Consider the following 19,318-nt stretch of genomic DNA (forward strand, 5'->3'; position numbering starts at 1 on the left):
ACAGGCCTGTACATTTATAAAACTACTACATTCAAACAAACATTTTAGCTTTAGATCCCCGCTTTATGACAAGAGATCTTTTTTCCCCCCCTTCCATATCAACAGGAATATAACTGCGGACTAGCATTATTAATTGCAAATTCCAGCAATTTTAAAATTCCATTTTATATGAGATTTCGTTCTGTAATAACTCAAGTTCTCTAGAAGAAAGGATTTTTCTAAGAAATACCATTTTCTGGTTTCACTGAGCATTTCACTAAATGACCAATCAATGTCTGTTCCCAACTGCAGCCACATGAAATTCATTCAGTGTACAAGCAGGAAGACAGACAACATTGAGAAAACTGACAGAATCCAGCTACTAAAACACCATTCCCAGATCTTTGTGGTAATTTGGCAAAAATACAAAGTGATTAGTTTTGAACAACAGCATTGTACAGGTTACTATCACCATCCACAATCAGAGATTTCCCTTACCCCAAATGGTGGATATGAAGCAGCAGCAGCAGCGGAGGCAACACTCACTGCGGGAGGTGGTATTCCTGAAGAAGAAGGTGGGAACAGACCCAAGGCATTCAGATTTAATCCAGGAATTAAATGTGCTTGAAGCTGCAATGGCAGAAGAGTTATTTAAGATTTACAATCCTGGTTATTAACTTTAATCAAAATCCTAGTTGGCATAGGATATTAACCTTTTCAGAAGACATCAGTACGTTATTTAAAAAAAGAAATTTCTTCTCCATTATCCCAAAGACTCTGCTTCAAACCTGTTTCCCAGATATCTGCACAGACCAATAACATTAAAAACACGTAGAAGGAAAGGCAGTTGGGAATCACTTGCTACAACTTAATCAGTGAAACATATGACAAACTTGATAGCAAAAAATTCAGACAATAGTACAATTTACTTTCAGAGTGAACAAAATTATCAGAGAATATAATATTATATTTTTTGCTTTTTACTAGAAAGACAGCCCTGTAGAAACAGAGACGGCCCACGCACAAGCCCTGACTTTTCATACACTGGGGGTATGCCACACTATAGCCCCATCCTCCCTCCCACGCCTTGTAAAGGATGAAGTAGGATACTCCCAGCGTTTGCCGGGAAAGCATCAGCTATAAAGTTGCATGTCCCTTACTTGACCACACCTGAGAAAAGTGGCAGCATCATGTGGTGGGAAGCATTGGTTGTCCGTAATACAAAATTTGACAGTACTCTTTTTCCAGTTTTCCAAATTATTGCCCAGTAATTTGACTATGCTTTAGTCAAATTTACCTCAGCTGAAGACAGGCACTATCTCAGGCCATCAAGGTAAGCCACTCATGAGACACCAACAAAAAAACCCAAAAAAACTTCACCAACTAAAAAACTACCCTAATAATCACTATAAACTAAGCTGGAAATCCATCCAGTAACACAGGTAGTTTTCTGCTTAACACCTTTGCCAAACAGCAGAGCAGCCTCAAGCTCCCCCCGTGTTCCTGCTCGCTATATGAAGCAATAATGTACCACTATAAAATACTTTATATGTCCTTGTGTGGTTTGTGTCCTGCAATTTGATTATAGTATGGGAGAGAGGGGAAAAGCGGGGAGAATATTCTCTCCAGCCAGTAGGGAAGCCATGAAGAACAGCCATTTCTAGAAAATCAGATGCTACCATACACTGAAAAAATATTTCCAGTCTGATTCTAGACCATAAGATTTGGATACACGCACAAAAAGCTCTTCATAGCTTATCAAAAAAATCTCAATCATTTCTCAATATGCATTAGTAATACTTTGGCAGACTAATGAGGTGCGTTGTTTTTATTATATAATCTCCAATCATCTTTGAATAACTAAATGCCTTTATCATCCATATCAAGAAAAACCTTAATAAAGTCTTCTTAATTTGAGGAACTAAAACCAGGACAGATACTTCTTCCATACCTTGTTACACTTTTAACATGAAAGTAGTGATTCCCAGTGTCTTCAAGAAACATACAAACTACAGCACATAAACCACAACAGTACATAAACACGCATTCCGTCAGGTTTTTGCAACAAGAAAAGAGTGCAATGCTCGTTCATTTCCTCAATCTAAATCAATTTCTCAGTTCCCCTTCTCAAAACAAACCAGAAAAAGCCTTCATTAAAATAGCATACATACATAAGTAACAAAAAACCTCGCTCAAGTCCCACATATTAATACACAGGGCAATAGAGAGATGTTGCAACAGGGAAATTCTGATGTGGTATTAGGAAAGAAGTTTCCATTGTGAGGCAGGGCATGGGATGCCCAGAGACTGTGGACTTACTACCCATGGAGGTGTTCAAGAGGGGACAAGTCCCTGCACAACCTCATCTAACTCTGAAGGAGACCCGATATTGAGCAATCCCCCTGCTGGGCCAGGTGACCTCCAGAGGTCCCTCACACCTAAATCTTTCTGTGGTTCTAGCTCCAGAAAGGGCCCGTGCCACAAGACAACTCACGTTCATAGCAGCAATATCATTTTCATAGGACTCCCTGATTTTCTTCATAATTTCTTCCTCAGCCTTGGCACAAGTTTCAATACTGCCTTTAACTGTAATGGTCCTTTCCGGATTATAGAGTGTCAAGTCCTGCAATCTGCAAATGAAACAGAAGCACAATTAATTCGCAAACAGCGGAGGGTAATCCAGATTTATCATTTGAGTGCGATGACATCCAAGCGTGTCGAGTTTGCCCTCCAAAGAGCACAGTATCAATTCATAACAGGGCTCAAAACACAGTTCTCAAAGAATCTGGAGAAATCCCATCCTCACAGCAAACGCAACAAAAACCACCGCCACAAGGTTTGGCATCAGATGGTTGAGATGTGCTTAGGTGCAACACAAGGTGGAAACCATCACGCCCTGCAGGAACACGAGCTGCAGAGCAGTGCAACACCATTCAGCTTCACACTCCACACCAGCCCTACCAACAGAGAGGGGGCTTTTAGACATCCCAGAAACACAGACCATAAGGAACTTTCTGTCCTTGAGAACAGTAGTGGATCCCTTAAGGATGGGGGAGGGGAAAAAGCCCAATCCTCAGTGAAACTGCAGGAGAGCCTCCAAATCCTCATAACAGGAAAACCAAAAGCCGTGTGCGAGTCAACATTTGCTGTGAAACACTAGTAATTCCTCAGGGAAAAACGAAAGGGATACAACATTAAGCTAGTGCTTTGTTAAGTAACACGCACTGACCTACTATGGTAAAAGGGAAAAAACAGACTGGGAAGCTGTGGCATATTCATCTACTGAGAAAAGGTGAGTTGAAGGGGTTAAGATGAAAAAAAAGAAAAAAAAAAAGAAGTCGGAGCAGGATGCAGGAGGGGTGAGTGAGGAAGCCCGTGGTAGGAAGGAGGAAGGACAGAGGAAGCAACATGCACGGCTTGCTTTCTTGCACAGTGGGCAACATGGCAACCTGTGCATCTCAAGTTATGCAGCAACAAGCACGAAATGCATCCACAAAGCAATCCGTAAGTTTCCAGTGCGAGCACTGAGTTACTGCCTCAGGAAGAAAAGTGGTGGAAAACATCCCAAAGAAGAGAGGAAACATTTTCCCAAACCAGCTGCCTTACTTTAACTTTATGGACAAGCTTACCAAAAAGCCTAAATGAAGAGATCAGGAGAAAGACTAATTAGACAAAGCAGAACCAATGGGCATGTATGCTATCTTTTACGTACCAATTAAACCAGGCAACTTCATGGGGCTATTTTGGGCATAGCATGACAAATATGATCTTGAGGCCAAGATTTAAATGTAAATAAACCATTAACTTGCTGAATTAAAAAATACTCAGTGAGTGTTTACAGACCATGTGTTATTTGTGTCATCAGAAATAAAGACAAGTTGGTTTCACAGGATGAAGACCATTATCCCATTTACCCTGTAAGTATTTTTTTTTTCCCTTTTAAGAAATAGCATTAACAGTCTGTCTACTGTTTGCAAACAAATTGTTTATGCCAACACATTTAAGAGAGCATGCTTGTCTTACAAAACCTATTCTTCAAGCAGACTTATTTGGGTGCTTTTTCTCCAATTGATTCACTTCTCTTCCTCAGACTAATTCCATAAAGGTTTACACACCTTCAGGAAAGCCTTAGGTTCTTTCACCCAATTTTGAATTTCCTCTTTTTGAGGAACCTCATTCACTCTTAGCTTCCTTGCCTTTATTTCAGGTTGGTTTTTTTTTTTTTCTTTTCAGTCTCCTGCATGTATTCACACCTCTTCATGTATCTTCATGTGTCTTCCAAACTTTCTCACGTTCCTACAGCCTGTAAGCCCCCTGGCTAGAGCCTAAGTCCAGGATGCCCTCGAATGCTTGGAAGTTCACACCAGAGTATTCGTTATTCGGAACAGAAGGTTCTCTGAGGACATCACTCCAGGGTAAAACTACTATTAACAGCCAAGCTTCTACAGTGATGTTGATCTAATCAGTGATTTGCAGATTTCCAATGAGGATGAAAACTCCTGTTTAATCTCAGCTGAATTTGAACAGGTCTCAGTTACCTTCACTAACTCACAGACCAAAAGCTATTGCTTTGAAGCAGACTAGTCAGTGTACCCCAGTTCGGCTGCTAGTGGACAAGAGGGACAGAACTGCTACTAAAAATACTTTTTTCAGTATTCATTTGCTTTATTTCCTGCCCTCTCGTCCAAAAATCTAGTCTATACCAGGAACTAAAACATCACTAGCTTCACTCACTTTCACACATAGCTCAGAACTGATCCGGGCTTATAGTTTAACACACTCATCATTACATATGGTATAATATGTTAAAAACAACCAACACTTAAAATATAGTCTAACACAGGCTCCACAGAGCCTATGGTATTTTTAGGCTTGCTCTTGACTGAGTTTACAATGAAGACTCACTGTTTAAATTAAATTTAACTGAGCTTAAGTAACAGTTTAATCCACATTGTGGAAAGGCTTCCGAAAGGCTGTTATCTCAGCCTTCAAAACACACATAATATTTTTGTAAGAACCCTGTACCTGAATGTACCACAGCAGCATTGCTGCTATTTGAGACATCTCACCAAAGGATTAGGACATCGAAAAACTTACGGAGATATCGTGATTTTAGTATCTGTGTCCTGTTCAATTTTCTTCAGGTTTCTTCCTTCTTTGCCAATAAGCCGGCCAACAAAGTTGTTATGTGCCAAAATCTTCAAGGGAATTTCTTCTGTACTGTAACGGAGGTTACACCCAGTGAGACTTTTTGAGACCAGAGTGCAAGGTTTTTATGCACATTATGGATAAATTTTATTTTCATAGAAATGACTACAACTCCCATTTACTTACACGTGTTTACACTAGATGCAGAATGAGTCCAACTGCAATGCACATTTCAGCGCTACCACCTATAGCTTCATTGTAACATACCTACTAAATAAAACTCAGATGGAAATAGCAAGAGCTGTTGGGAAGGAAGAAATATACCTTAAAGCTTTTAGTGAGAGTTCACAACTTGTTATGCTCACTCTGATTAAAAGCTATTAGTTGTTCAAGAAACTTCAGTATTTGCTCCAGTTCACCTCAAAGTCACAGCCAGACAATGGCTGAAAATGCAGATGTGTGCTGCGGCTAATTAAGCAAGTAGACTGTCCTGAAAGGAAAAATGTCTTAGTTCCTTTAACTACTTAAATATGGACAATGGCAAAGATTCGCTTGGTAACAGTTTTTAGAAGACTGCATCTTTAAATGGAGTCAACAAAAACTCAGAACTTTTAATGCCTCCACAATGAAATGCCTTTTACTCACAATTTAGTATCTTGAGCTTCCTTTTGCATGATCTCCATAATAATTTTACAAGCAGTTGAGCAGCCTTCAGGAGTAGAGTGGATGGTTATTGGTTTCTCAGCAGCACCTGCATTCTCTTTACGATGAATATCAATTCTTGAAAGAAAGAAAAACACTAACTGTAACCATGTACTGTATGCTAAGCCTTGCATTTTTCCAACTCTCATAAAATTAATTTGTTTTGAGCTAACACTGACTACATTTAAGTGGTTTAATTGTACAAAGTATACAACTACTTAAATGTCTCCTAAATACTATTTCTTTTGTGTGTTATAAAGAGCCTCTCCTATCCTGATTTTACCAGCTAAACATCATCTTTGTGGACACTAGGATCTCTTTTCCTCGTTGAACTCCCATCAGGATATTCAGAGGAGTTTTTAGATAGACAATCTGTGGTAAACCACTGAAGACAACATTTCATCAGGCTTTCCCAATACTCTATCACCAGCCCCATCATTCCACTAATGACGACTGTGCAGGTACAGTAGTCAGGCTTTGTCCCGCCTTGTCTTTTTTAATGACCTCAGCAGCAGAGTTTCCTAGCACTTCTCTGCTAGCAAGTAGCATCATAGTACTTGTTTTCATCCCCGAGATTACTTTTCTGTGCTTTTTAAGCCTAAAGTTTGTCCTGACTTTAGCTTTCCTCTAGCTCTGCTCTCTACTACCCTAAAACTGCCAGCCTTAGTCTACACCATCGTTTGTGTAGCTCTAGGAATTTAACAAAGATTAACTGTGACCTGCATCAAGACAGCGCTTTGGATATTATTTGTCCTCTGCCAGTAACTGCAGGTCACCTACTCTTTCCACCCCTGCTTCTTGCTTCCTCCCCTTCCCTCTCCCCCAAATCATAGCTGTTTCCAAACTTAACAACCAGCCATGACTGCTTTTCAATAAACCCCTTTATTTCTCCTGTTCTTTCTGTTATTGAAAATTCTTTTTGTTTCATGATGCAATATTTTCTGAGAAGCCCATGGCAATCCTTGGTGCAACTGGAAGTAGATGACTGTTTTTTTAATTCCCAAAACAACCTGTGATCATTTCTGCTCTGTCCAGCCTTCTTTTAAGAGATAAAAGCTTTCCTTATGCCAGTCTTCCAGGATTTTTATAGTCTGAGAATTAGATATTTTAGATATCACCCGAAACATTGGTTACCCAGAGGCAAACTACAACCAAGTCTTCTCAGGACACCACAAATCTCTTAAATCTGTGTTGTTAAACACAGCAAATAGTCTCCTGGGTTACAACATGCTAATGAGATGTTGAAAGGAGCATCATGATAATCCTGGGTTTGAGGGAGGGAGGGGGAGCCTGTTTGTTTGTGGGGGGGTGTAATTAGAGAGGACTCCCTTATCCTCATTAACTACTCTCAAAACTGAAGCCACCTACCCACACACCCCTCATGTTCAGCTCATTTACAGGTCTTCCCTGTTGTAACTACAGCACTGGGGGCTCATACCAGTGTACTGCTGAAGACGGCATCTTTCACTCTCTGCTCTTAGGGGTGTCCTGGAAGAATTCTTTGAATAAAATCCCTACCTCCCTCTGCATCTGCGCTGAGCTCTTCCTTGTGGGTAGGGATTTATTAACACGCACTGAAAACAATCTCCTCCAGCATCTCTAGACCCTATTGCCCTAAGCTTCTTAGGTCACTTTAGCAGCTTGCTTTTTGCCTCCCATGCATTTCCCTAATCTGTGTTTTGGTTTGGCCTGCAACTTGATGGCAAGCAACATATTCACCATAAATGCATGAGGGTGAGGCATAAGGAGAAGCGTAAGGAGATAGAAAGTTTGGTGATTTTGTTTTTTCCTCCCTCTTGAATTGAAAACATGTATAAATCCTCAGAATGCCCTGAATTAAACTAAAGCTAGAATAAACACTGAAAAGACTTGGATATGTCACCACACTGACTGTATGTTCCACAGATCAATGTATTACAGATCTTTCACTTTTTGTGCCAGAACCTTACTAGGTACATCTGTAAGGAAACTCTCCAGCATCAAGTACCACCTTATTAGCACTACCTAATTTTTTTTTTTTTTAAAGGGAGAAACAAGTCACCTAGCATTTGAACATGTGTCAAGGACAGAATCCAGTCCTTAAATAAATCTTGCAAAAGATTTCCTAATGACTGTTATTTTCATTTCCTCTGTGGCCACACAGGTTAGTTGTGAAGTTTTACAAGTTTCCCTTTACATGGGAGACGAGGACGTAATATTAAAGCTTACAATTACAATTTTGTAAAGTAACTTACTTGGACTGTGTCTGCTTTGTAATGTTTCTGATTGTCGCTCCTTCTTTGCCAATAATGGCTCCTACGAACTGTGTGGGAACCAGCATCCGTAGCGGAACATCTGACTGTGGTTTCTGCCTTGTGGTTGCGCCCGGTGACCCTTGTCTTGGTGGACCCCTCTGTCCAAATCCACGTCTTCCTTGGGGATGTTGTTGCGGAGGTTGCTGGGCTGCCATTTCATCAGGGATGTATGCGACTTTCAAGGAATAGTTTTCAAGCTGAAACCCGTTCAGTTTTTCTATTGCTCTGTTTATTTGCAAAGGGGAGGAGAGAGGAGAAAAAAAAAACCCCCACAACACAGTCATATACAGGGCCTTATGAAATGACAAGTCATTCAGATATAGACTTCTGCTCTTTCTAAATCACATGACAAAGCTAAAAACTGGTTCCAAGGTGAAAAGTTACATGCAGAATTCTTCAGTCAAGATTTTGATTACACAACTTTTTCTTTTTTTTTTTTTTTTTTCAGTCACCATATTAAGGACTACAAGTTAGTTCTTGCTTGCTCTGGGCTTCTGTGCACTTTAAAGGTTTTGCTGGTGCAACCCTATCAGCAAAACCTCACAGGAGACAGAGCTTATACACTCAAAAGCATTCTTTTGCCTGATTTAATTTAAATCAGTTTCCCAAATAGAATTAAAGCTGCACCAGAGGGAAAACTTTTTAGCTGCTATCACAGCACCTTCATTAGGGTTTTTGCCAGCACAGCTCTTTGGCTGGAGTTTTTGCAATAACTGACACAGCTATGACAGGGGAAAGAAAAAAAATTAAAAAAAAAGGTATGAAAGACAGTTCCTGGTTCATTCTCAGCAGGAAAGAAAGCATTCAAAGCTAGTCAATGGCATTTGAAACACCACTTAGCAGACCACAACAGCACCTTGCAACTTACCAACTAGTCATGTTGTAAGCAGGTTTAAAAGTTAACCAGGAAATTAAAGCCAACACATCTGTTAAACTCTCCATAGATGCAGGTGTTAGAAGGCATTTAAATGGTGTTTCAATGTCTCTTATGCTTTTTTAGGCAAAACAGAGCCCTCTGTTAAATATCACAGAGGGGTATTGCCCAACTGCCCAGAAGGCACTCGCACTGTGGTCCGTCACACGATTAACCACCCAGTCCCTCAGCTCTACCTCTGCCCAGCCCCTCTTTCTAACCCAGGTGGGGCCAGGTTTGCAAGTCAACCTGACCTACTGGTCCTCTTCACAGATGGAGCACAACTCTAAAATGACAGATTTCTGGAGGGCAGAAGATCTTCCACTTACAAACAGAGTAGAGTCAATATGATTAATCAATCCAGGAAACAGTAGGAATAACTAATATACGTGCAGCACGCTGGTAAGCTAGTGATATAGAATCAACATGTTTGCCCAAGAAAGACATTTCGAGTTTCACTACAGAAGGCAAATTATTCATATTATCAACAACGTGATATTGGTATCACTGAAACATGCATTGATTTGGAGTAGTTTATAAATGCCAGGCTTAATCTTGGATCAGAGATTACCAATAGATTTTGTTTGGAGACAAAATTTAAAATAAAAACAGTAGTGGGAAAAAGGAGGTTTCCAATTCCCATTAAAGAACCCACCAACGTTTTTGTTAAAAAGCTCCAATAACCGTATGCTCTGGAATAAGACCTCTGAAATTCAGAACCTTAACCCAGTGCCTCTGTTCACACACATTTGCAGGTGGTTACAACCAGTTTACCAAACGCTACCCTCAGCAACACTTTTTCTCCTGCCTCTACTGCAGGGACAAAGAACAATGCACACCAATCACCTGAATTTTCAAGGGTAGCCAGTGAAAAGTACTGTTCATCTCCTGGGTGTCCTATTTGACAGTCTGGGTCTCAAGCAGCTGTTGAAGCCAAGCAACAGGTTTGCAGGTACGAAGTGGTACATGGCTACTGAGGACAGCATGCCCCTCATCTCCCAGGGTTTGAACCAGCAGCTTCAAATACTCCAGCTGGACAGTAAAGAGCTTATAAGAAAACAACTAATTTGTGCCTTTGGAGCAGTGTTTAATAAGGGCTGGTAATAAATAAGGCCCAAGGCAATGCCAATGAACAACACGGAAAGCAAAATATTGAATAAGTGATCACTGCTCATTAAATACTTCTGTTCACCAAATGAGACACGGGTCCTTTGGGAACAGAGTAGGAGTGTAATTGCTCCCACAACAGAAGAATCTCTTACAGTATATGGCAAGAGAGAGTTGGATTAAAATTTTCTGAGGCTATTTCAAAGCTGACTTTTCTAACTTTTACTCCATGGACTTTTGAAGAGCACTTTTTACACAGAAAGCCATGTTTACAAAACAGGGCAGTGAGCAGCCAGACTAGTGAAACTTGTGTTCCTATGGATTTGCCTCTGAAGTTCTAGTTTCTGCAAAGATTTCCAATGCCTGAAAGGCATTTTGCTGGGAGATCCTATCTGGGAAAGGAGTCTGAAGCCTTTCCTTTTTATGCAGCCTGAACATATTAAGTTCTTACTGGTTGCAAATATCTGAGGCCTCTATTTCTGGGTTGAGTTTTACTGAAATCAGCCAAAAAGCTGAATTGCTACCAGGGAGGGAAATGGCACCACCAGACAGTGCAGTTGCACAAGGCCTGTTTCTTTTGGAATCAAATCTCAAGACGTTGGAGAGATGAGCACCAACAATTTCACAAACGTGCTGGTAGGCTCCGAATTAGACATCCATCCCAACTCATTCCCTACCACGCATTCATTTGACAAGTTCAGGCATTGCTTCTTTCCCAAATCTCCTCTGGCTTTAAAACATCTTAGACCAGAATCCCAGCACTAGTACAAAACCTTACATTAAACGAACACGTGAGACTTCTCACTCTTCTTTAGAAGCTGTAGGGGAGGAAAAGACTAGGCTTTTTGTTTGGAATCAAGCTACATACCTATCATGTTTTCACAATAAACATTATCTATATTCCAGTTGTTACTGTATATACACCCTACTTTTCCTGGAAAGAAGGTTGGAATTCTTCTACTTAAGAACAATTTATAAATTGCTAAATGGTTCTATATGACTATAAGTACTTCAAATTCAAAGCAAGCTGAGAAAAGTTCGTTTGCCATTGTGGAAAATCAATTATGTCAGCAGTGAACAATCCCTAGCCACCAAAACCATGTGATGACATGGAAAAATAACACACTAAAAAATATTGGACGGGTTGTTTTTGAGCAAGTATTTGAAGGTAAACCTGCTTTAAAATTCATTTCTCTAGTTAGATACTACAGTATCTGTAGCACTGTATACTAGATTCTCTAGGATACCAGAGACACTACAGTAGTATCACTTGTTTAAATTAGTCTAGGTACTTATAGAGAAAACTTTAAAATACCTAATTCACCCTCTGAGTCAGAGAGTTTGCCATATTTTATAGGCTGACTTGTTTTATAATTTGACTGGTTCAAGTTGTGAGAAGTCAGAAGAAGAGTCAGTAATTAAACATTGCTCTCCCAAGCCTTTTGTGGAACTGACACTTCCTGGGTAGGTAGTCCCATGTTCTGCACTGATTTGGGCACACACAAGGGAACACCAAGGTAACTAATTTTCAGTGATGCAGCAAATACACAGTTCTCGTACGTTTCTTACAGAAGACACGAGCCCACAGCTTTTGAAAGGTCACTTTGGCCATTAATCCTGGCATTCACGTTCCAACATTTGACAGTTTTCACTAGGTTCTTAAAGTACTGTCATACACCTTTATGTAACTATTCTGAACTCGTTTTTATCAATTTTTTGGCACAAAACATAGGGCTGCAATCAGGCAAGGTGATGGCTCAGCAGTCCTTCAGCACCAAAATTTTAGAGGCACCTAGGCACCGCTTAAGGGGGGTGGGGTGGAGGAAAAAGAAACCAAGAGAGGTTTCTTTTTGAAGGAGAGGTGAGCAATTAAGAACTGTCTTCTAGAGGATACAAATTCCTGTAAAACAGCATCTGGGACAGCACTTGCTATCAGGAGAGCCGTCCCGGCTCCCTGGGAAAGCCTGAGCCTCAGAGGAAAGCAAGTGACTAGTTCTTCACAGCACTAGTGCCACCTGTTTCAGTCAAGACTACCATCATTGTTGCAATCCACCAAATGCACGTTAAATCCAGCTCCTTTTGTAAAGCATACACTTGCATTGACTGACCACCTCAGAAACTCAAGTCCAAACCACAGCAACACCACATCGCCTTTGCCTTTCCGCAAAGATTTCTGCCTTCCCAAACATGGTTGGGGTCTCCTTCCACAACCACAAGTTAAGAAAGGCTGTACTGGTTACCTCTGTCAGAGGGCACTACTGATACCTACTGAAACAACCCACAAACCATCTTTTACACAAGGGATAAAAGCCTTAGAGTCTCTTAATGAGGACAAAGACAGAAAAATTCAGCGAAATTCCTCATTAAGAGGTGCCCTTCTCCCCCAAATCTTCTTTAAAAATTAATATTTAGTGGAAATGGAAAATGTTTCCATTTCATATACCAGCAATAGCTGGTACACAGGAATCTCATAGTGTTGTTCAGAATTTTTTTATAAAACAAATTAAGAGACTGCAGCAACTACTGCCTATGCTCTGCTAAGATGTATAGCAGGCTGGCTTATGTTCACGTGACACCTGCTCAGAAGTAAGAGGATCCCTACATAAAAATGAAATCTTTAAACAAATGTTTTGTAAATTAGTCATCTGAGTTTTTCCCCATCAAAATGACATCTCACCGCTGTCCTCTCGTGAGCTCCTTGTGAGAGGATGTTTGCCCAGCCTTCTCCCTTCTGGTGCTAGTGGAAGTTAAACATCCTAGATAAATGAATACAGTAAAAGCACCGAGTCTTGTGCTGGAAATCATTCACCCATTGATAGCGCGATGACACCAAGCACTAGATAGAGAATATATTTCGCTCCCACATGCAGCTTGTACGTACACCACCTTTCTTTTTTCCTCCCTGAACAGATACATTTGCATAATGAGAAGACAGATATACATGGTAATTTGTCTTTGGCATAATGATTTTTTTTGCATTAGATAAAAATATAGTTTTCATTAGTATTTCTGAAAATAAAAATAAAGCAAAAAAATAAATCTAAGCTTATAATCATACACCACTGAATTTTCAGTATTATCGTTCCTATGGCAACATTAGCCATGACCTATGATGGCATGTAGAAGTATTAGTTATGTGAACTCCTATTCATTCATCAAGGATACATGTTGTGTGAACACACATAGCTTTGTGCGTCATTGAAAGGGTAAAAAAAAATGTTCCTTTTTGCAAGTATTCTAATTAAAATGTGACCACTACTGTCTTAACACTCAAAGTAATATATATACCTACAAAGATGCAGATCCTGAGCTCCTCACATTGCATCCAGCATTTAAAATACACCATCAATTACGAGACACAGCCAGCACACAGCTCATTCCTCAGCTAAAAAAATAAGATAAAAAATAAACACCTAGCCCCATACTAAAACAATATACACCCATTCCATATATGCAAGGCCAACTCTGCACAAAATTTCCCTTCCATAATCCTGGGCAGAGCTAAGTCCTGTAGCATGCACTAGACACCTACACACTGGAACATTTTGAGGAGAGAAAGAGGAGGTGGTGTAACTTTTGAAGATAGGGGCCATAATTTAGGTGGCAGCACATCACGAGGACAGGGTCAGCATGTCCTGCTGGTTGCAGTCAGGGATCCATACTGGGAGAAGAGTCAAGCGGGTCCCAAGCTGCCTCAGTACCTACGTGCAGCTGGTTGCGTCGTCCAAACTGAACCACAGGCTCCAGGCTCTGCCACTTGTCCTCTCTTCCAAATATTCCATATCCCACCATGACATTCAGTAGTTGCACGTGCCACAGCGGTGTGCACGTGCTTTGTAAGGCCCTCTCCAGTTTCTGGGAAGGACAGTGGCAGGGGCAGTTTCCAAATCAGAACAACTCCCCCCTCCTCCCAAGCGTGTTGCAGGGGAGGAGGGGAGGGCCGGGGTCACAGAGATGCCCTGTCAGTCCCAGCCTTCTCCTCGCTACCCACAGTACCAGAGAGCAAAGGGTGGTTTGCCCAGGCCTGTGCATGGCTCGGTGCTTGCTGTACACCTCTCCACAAACCTACAGAGCTTCCCACAAGTACCTGACGTGCCATGCTGGCTCCCCTGCTCTGGTCACATAAAGATGAGGAGCAGCATCCTGCTTTTTCTGCCAAGACAGCCTTGTGCCTGTCCAGCTAGGAAAAAGAGACATCACCACGACAGGTCAATAGACCTTGGTTCCAACTACAAGTCAATAACTGTGCACATCTCAGATTTTGGGTGCTGTGTGCTCTGTCCAAGACTTGTTTCTCAGAAGGACTGCAGCATTCTTCACTGATTTCAGTTTCCAATTTTGGATGCGGCCCAGTATTGAGTATGCTGCAACTGCAGTACCAGCCTAGAGAAAAAAACCTCTGCCGCAACAATTAGACTTGCAAGACAGAAGGCGGCTCAGTTTCCCAGTTGGGTGGAACCAAAGGTTTTGTTCAAAAGTAACATCCTCCAAGCAGTACATACCACGGTCATTTAGAACTGCTTATCAAAAATATCTCCAGATTGCGTTACAGTACCCTCACCACACAGCATTGCCGGTACACACTCCAGCAGGCACACTGATGCCATACAGTCTATCCAGCAGGGAAGTGGCCAACTTTGCATGTTTTGTCAGCCAGCACTACTAACTGTGCATTGCAAAAAGTGCAGAAAAGACACAATTAGAACTGGGGACCCAGCGTATGCAGCAGCATAGAAAGCTTCACATCACAGTGCTTGCTCCAAAAGTCATGGCTAAGAGCATCATTTACCCTAAACATCTAAGTTTCAAAATACAAAGCTTGTTATCAGCTGCTGATTCTCAAGAACTTTAAGAAGCTTTCAAGAAAGTCAGTTCTTGTTACCCGCTGTACTGCATCAGCTGACCAACACCGCCTTTTATCAGCTATCAGCACTCGTACACCACTCCCCCTCCACAGTCATTGCTGTCCACCACAGCCAGTTCCAAGAAGCAAAGCTAGGTCATGTCTGGGAAAACCATTCAACTGAAACACCACCACAGGCACCGTACAAAAGCCACACATGCACAGGTTCTGTAGCGATTCTTCGTTGCAATTCCTCACAGGTTTTTTCCCTAGAAAAAAAAACCTCTATCCAGCCACTTCTTCTCTTAGGGGTTTCCTAAATGATTGCAAGGTTGCATCCTGAACCCAGACAATCTGAGCTAATGTTTTCTGTATGGAAAATGGACTCATCTCTCTAGAAAACCCTGTGTCCATAGTGAAACCATTCACAAAAGCAAATCAAGGTTCCTCCAATTGCTCTACCTGTTTCAAGGCAACCAAGCTCTATATTCAACCTGCATCATTTCAGGTCCTCCTGCAACATCCATAGAGAACGCTAATTCACCTGCTTCAAACTCAAAATGTTTTCAGTTATTGTCATCTGATTTCTCATGCAAAACAATATTTTTATCTTGGATGCTTCTTCACTGACTTACTTGGCTTATCTCACTATTTCCTCAGAATTGACCTGAAAATTTAACAAGTACAATTTGAGGAGAGAAATACAGGGGGAAGAAACTGTATGCTGTTGTTTTCAACTTTAGAAGGGAGTGCACAAGTCCAGGAACCCACATCACAGACAGCTCAAAAATATGCATCATGCTTCTTTCCATGGTATTTTAGGTACTTCCTTCCTACATTTTCAAAGAAGGAACTGGCACATGTAGCATTCATTTTTAACATTGCACCATAGGTTTCTTCAGAACTAGAAATTCAACATTTTTCTTAATTACTGTGCAACGGAATTAAAAGCAACATAAGAGCCTGAAGAACAACTTGTTGAATGATTCAGGTTTTGAGAAAAGTTAATATGAATTCAAGTGAATTCAAGAAAAACATTGTTTCCTTCAGCCCCTTTGTACAGAGAAGACACCACTGACACAAGTTTCCCATCACATTTGTTTAGAATACACTAACAAGTAACCTAACACTTTAAAAGATTAAATACATGTGTTGCATTCAAGTTACACAGAAGTCATAATTACTTAATTATATGTACAAATATTATTTCATTTGTAATTTTGAATTAATGCATACCATAAGCATACTCTACATCTTAGCTGCTTATTTTAGTTAGCCACAAGGTGGCAGAAATTTCAAAGTTAAAATAAAAAGATCATTGTAGACTATTCCATGGGTTTGGTTTTGTCTAACCTGCAACGGCTAGAAAGAGGGGAAAAATATGTTTATGTCACCAGATAAAAAAATTAAGGAAAACACAAGTCATTTTTCTACCTGTGGTGGAAAAACAAAATTAAACCTACAGTATAATATAGTTGCTTAAAGGAAAATTTAAAGGAAAAGGATATACAACTATTGATTAAGAAAGTAAAGCATTATATTTTTAATTTTTAATATCCAGATTAAGAGTTATCAATTCCTGAAGGTATAAGCAAGCATAAAACATGTGGCCTAAAATTCAAAAAGCCCAAATAAACTTTTTTAGGTTTTCAGATTACAACCTTTTGTGTGTTCGGAAGCCACATTAAATTTTCTAATTAAAAGAAAATAATTTAAGGGAAAGTCATAGCAAAATAACAGAAACAAATAGGAGATGAATGTAGCCGCTAACCAGAAGACACAGAACAACCAACACCGTAAGAGGGCACGACAAAGCTTTTTTAATACATGGCCAAAAAAAATTATCAAGCAATAACTCCCGTCCTCTGACATTGGCAAATCACTAACTTTCTGTTCTCCCCAGTCAAATATTTTCACCCAAATTTTCAACTTTCAAAATTCCTAATTTATTTTTAATCAAAGTGCAGAAAAGTTGATGAAAAAAATAGCAAGTCAAGGCAAAGCACACAAGATTTGGCAAGGGGAAGACCAAGAGACGTTCTTAAAAGTTCATCCTTCATGATCATTTCATCGATTAAATTTATCAGAAGCCAAGTTACATATAAAAATTACAACAATGTGAATTCCAAAATTCAAGTTAGACAACAGTAACAAGTAAATAAAATACTTACTGTCTAGCCTGGTCCTTATTGCCGTATGTTACATTTACAACTGCAGTCTCCGTGTCAGTGTTCACTAGAGAGGAAAATGCAATGAAAAGAGGTTAAGTTCAGTGTGCACTCACTTCCCACTACAAATTTAAAAGCAATGTGAGAGCAGAGCCATACCTTGCTCACAGTTCTCCACTGTTCCATACTGAGCTAACAAACTATCCAGCACCTATCGAGAGGTAAAAGAAATGACAGATTTCAATCTCAATACAGATTAACAAAACAAAAAAGCTTGTAAAAAAAAAATCACTAAAATTCGTAATATTTTTATCAGAACATAGAGCATTCGAGACATCCACTCCAATAAGGAAGAATGTTAGCTATTTTGGGAAGAACAAGCACACGTTGCTTGTTTTCTTTCTCACATCAGAAAATCTGTGTTTTAAACCTCATGAATGTGAAAATACAGAACATAACTCCAAGAAGTCACATTGCACTGCAAGTCACAAACTTTGAAAATAAACCTCCAAGTCACCGGTTCTCAGAGTGGGCTAAAGCAGAGGCAGAGACAATTAGAGAAGAGCAAATCTGGAATAAAATCTTTCCATGTATTCTAAGAACATGTATGCAACTTTGCCACTGTTTAGTTGGTGTTTTTTCCCCTCCCAATATACTTAGGGTCATACATAAAAATGCTATTCTTACTTAGTGAGGATTTGTCTACATAGAGAAGTTAAGCAGAACAACCAGCACATCAAGAGTTGTTCCACAGTTACTTTGACAGTTTTCCCAGAGACCGGTTCCAGAGGAACCACTCACAACAGCATCCTCACAACTATTTGAAAGTCACAGTTAGTTTGTCATTTGATAGAAAGCTAGGGAGGAACAGGCAAAAACACATGACAAGGGGTAAAATAAATACAAATAAAGTAGTTTTATTTGGCATAATTTGTTTTATTCTGGTCAAACGGAAGATGAAAAAGGGGTAAGAAACAATGAGACTTTTAGGAAAATCAAGTCAGAATATTCCAGTAAAAACATTAAAATACCCACAGTTGTATTGATTCTAAAAATTAGATGGTATATAGTTTATTTTCTTCCTGGTGAGGAATAACGTTCCAGAAAACGGTGACTGTGGCAGTAACTAGCACAGAAAACAAGTACATCATTATATGTTCTCTCCAAAAGCTCCAACTTCCAGCGTGTTTCTGATTAGCCATCAAAAACCTCTCAACACACTAGCCTTGCATCTGTTCCAAGAAGCCTAAGAACCAAAAGGCTCCATTGCTGTTAATGCTGAGGAATAGCCCAGGACAGTGTGCTCAGCATCCCACTCCTTGTCACCAGGAGTTCCCCACTTATGCTGCTCCTTAATCCTCTTCTGAGCCGTCTCAGTCAGAGACGGTGTCCATCTGGGCTTTAATCCAAGTGATTTGAGTTCTCCTGTTCTTAAAAGGGTTGCTTTACCAAACAGATTTATGAGAAGTTTCCTCAAAGGATTGGAGCGCTCTTTAAACCAAACAAGAAACAATCCTCTTGGGTCAAAGACACTTGCTCTCCACAGCACTGTCCTCAGTAGACGCATTTTCATCACCGACAGCCTCATGCAGCAAGGTTTTAAGTGTGACCAACACTGCAGGGGTAGCCTTTTCACCAGATTGAATTTAAAATGCACTAGTAAAAAAGTTTCAGCAGCGGTTGGGGTACACACGTGTGTGTGAGGAGCAGCCTTCATGGGTGAGAACGCTTTTAACTGAACCCGCTGATCCAGTTGGGAGAAGTCATTGCAACTGTATTCAAAGCCAGATCCTCTATTGTAACTCACTTTCAAAACACAGAACTCAACTCCTGCATGCGTTTCTTGCTTCATATGTATTTACTGCAATAGCCAGTTTCTATTCACATCCTTCATTTGTTCATATTTCTCTTCTCCCTGTCTTTTCCCTCTCCCCAAATTTTTTTTCCTCTCTCTAGCCCAAAGCCTCTAGTTCTGCTGCAAAACAAACATGTTTTGTTTAAGCTGCTCTTCCGTAACATTCTTCGTGTACAGCCTTGTTGGGCAATCAGAACAAAATTCAAAGCCAAGCTGGTGGTGCAGCAGCAATTCTGATGAACAGCTGAAAAGAAAAGTTTATTTGTACAAATATTTAATCTAAGCTAGAAAAAAAAAAGTATTTCCTTT

The 19,318-nt window shown here is 40.2% G+C and overlaps 1 protein-coding gene across 2 annotated transcripts in view; it reads right to left on the bottom strand.

Moving 5' to 3' along the window:
- The window catches only part of IGF2BP3 (insulin like growth factor 2 mRNA binding protein 3), a 114,249-nt gene that overhangs the window by 26,002 nt on the left and 68,929 nt on the right, over window positions 1–19,318 (bottom strand). For both annotated transcript variants that reach the window (XM_074574847.1, XM_074574846.1), the window contains 7 exons: window positions 17,314–17,365; window positions 17,158–17,221; window positions 8,064–8,348; window positions 5,773–5,907; window positions 5,077–5,199; window positions 2,474–2,609; window positions 478–609 (listed from right to left, as the gene is read on the bottom strand). In XM_074574847.1, the coding sequence (XP_074430948.1) occupies window positions 478–609; window positions 2,474–2,609; window positions 5,077–5,199; window positions 5,773–5,907; window positions 8,064–8,348; window positions 17,158–17,221; window positions 17,314–17,365 (927 nt within the window). The remainder of the gene's footprint in view (window positions 1–477; window positions 610–2,473; window positions 2,610–5,076; window positions 5,200–5,772; window positions 5,908–8,063; window positions 8,349–17,157; window positions 17,222–17,313; window positions 17,366–19,318) is intronic.

Source organism: Larus michahellis, chromosome 2, assembly GCF_964199755.1.
Source record: "Larus michahellis chromosome 2, bLarMic1.1, whole genome shotgun sequence".
In the NCBI taxonomy this organism is placed as follows: Eukaryota; Metazoa; Chordata; class Aves; order Charadriiformes; family Laridae; genus Larus; species Larus michahellis.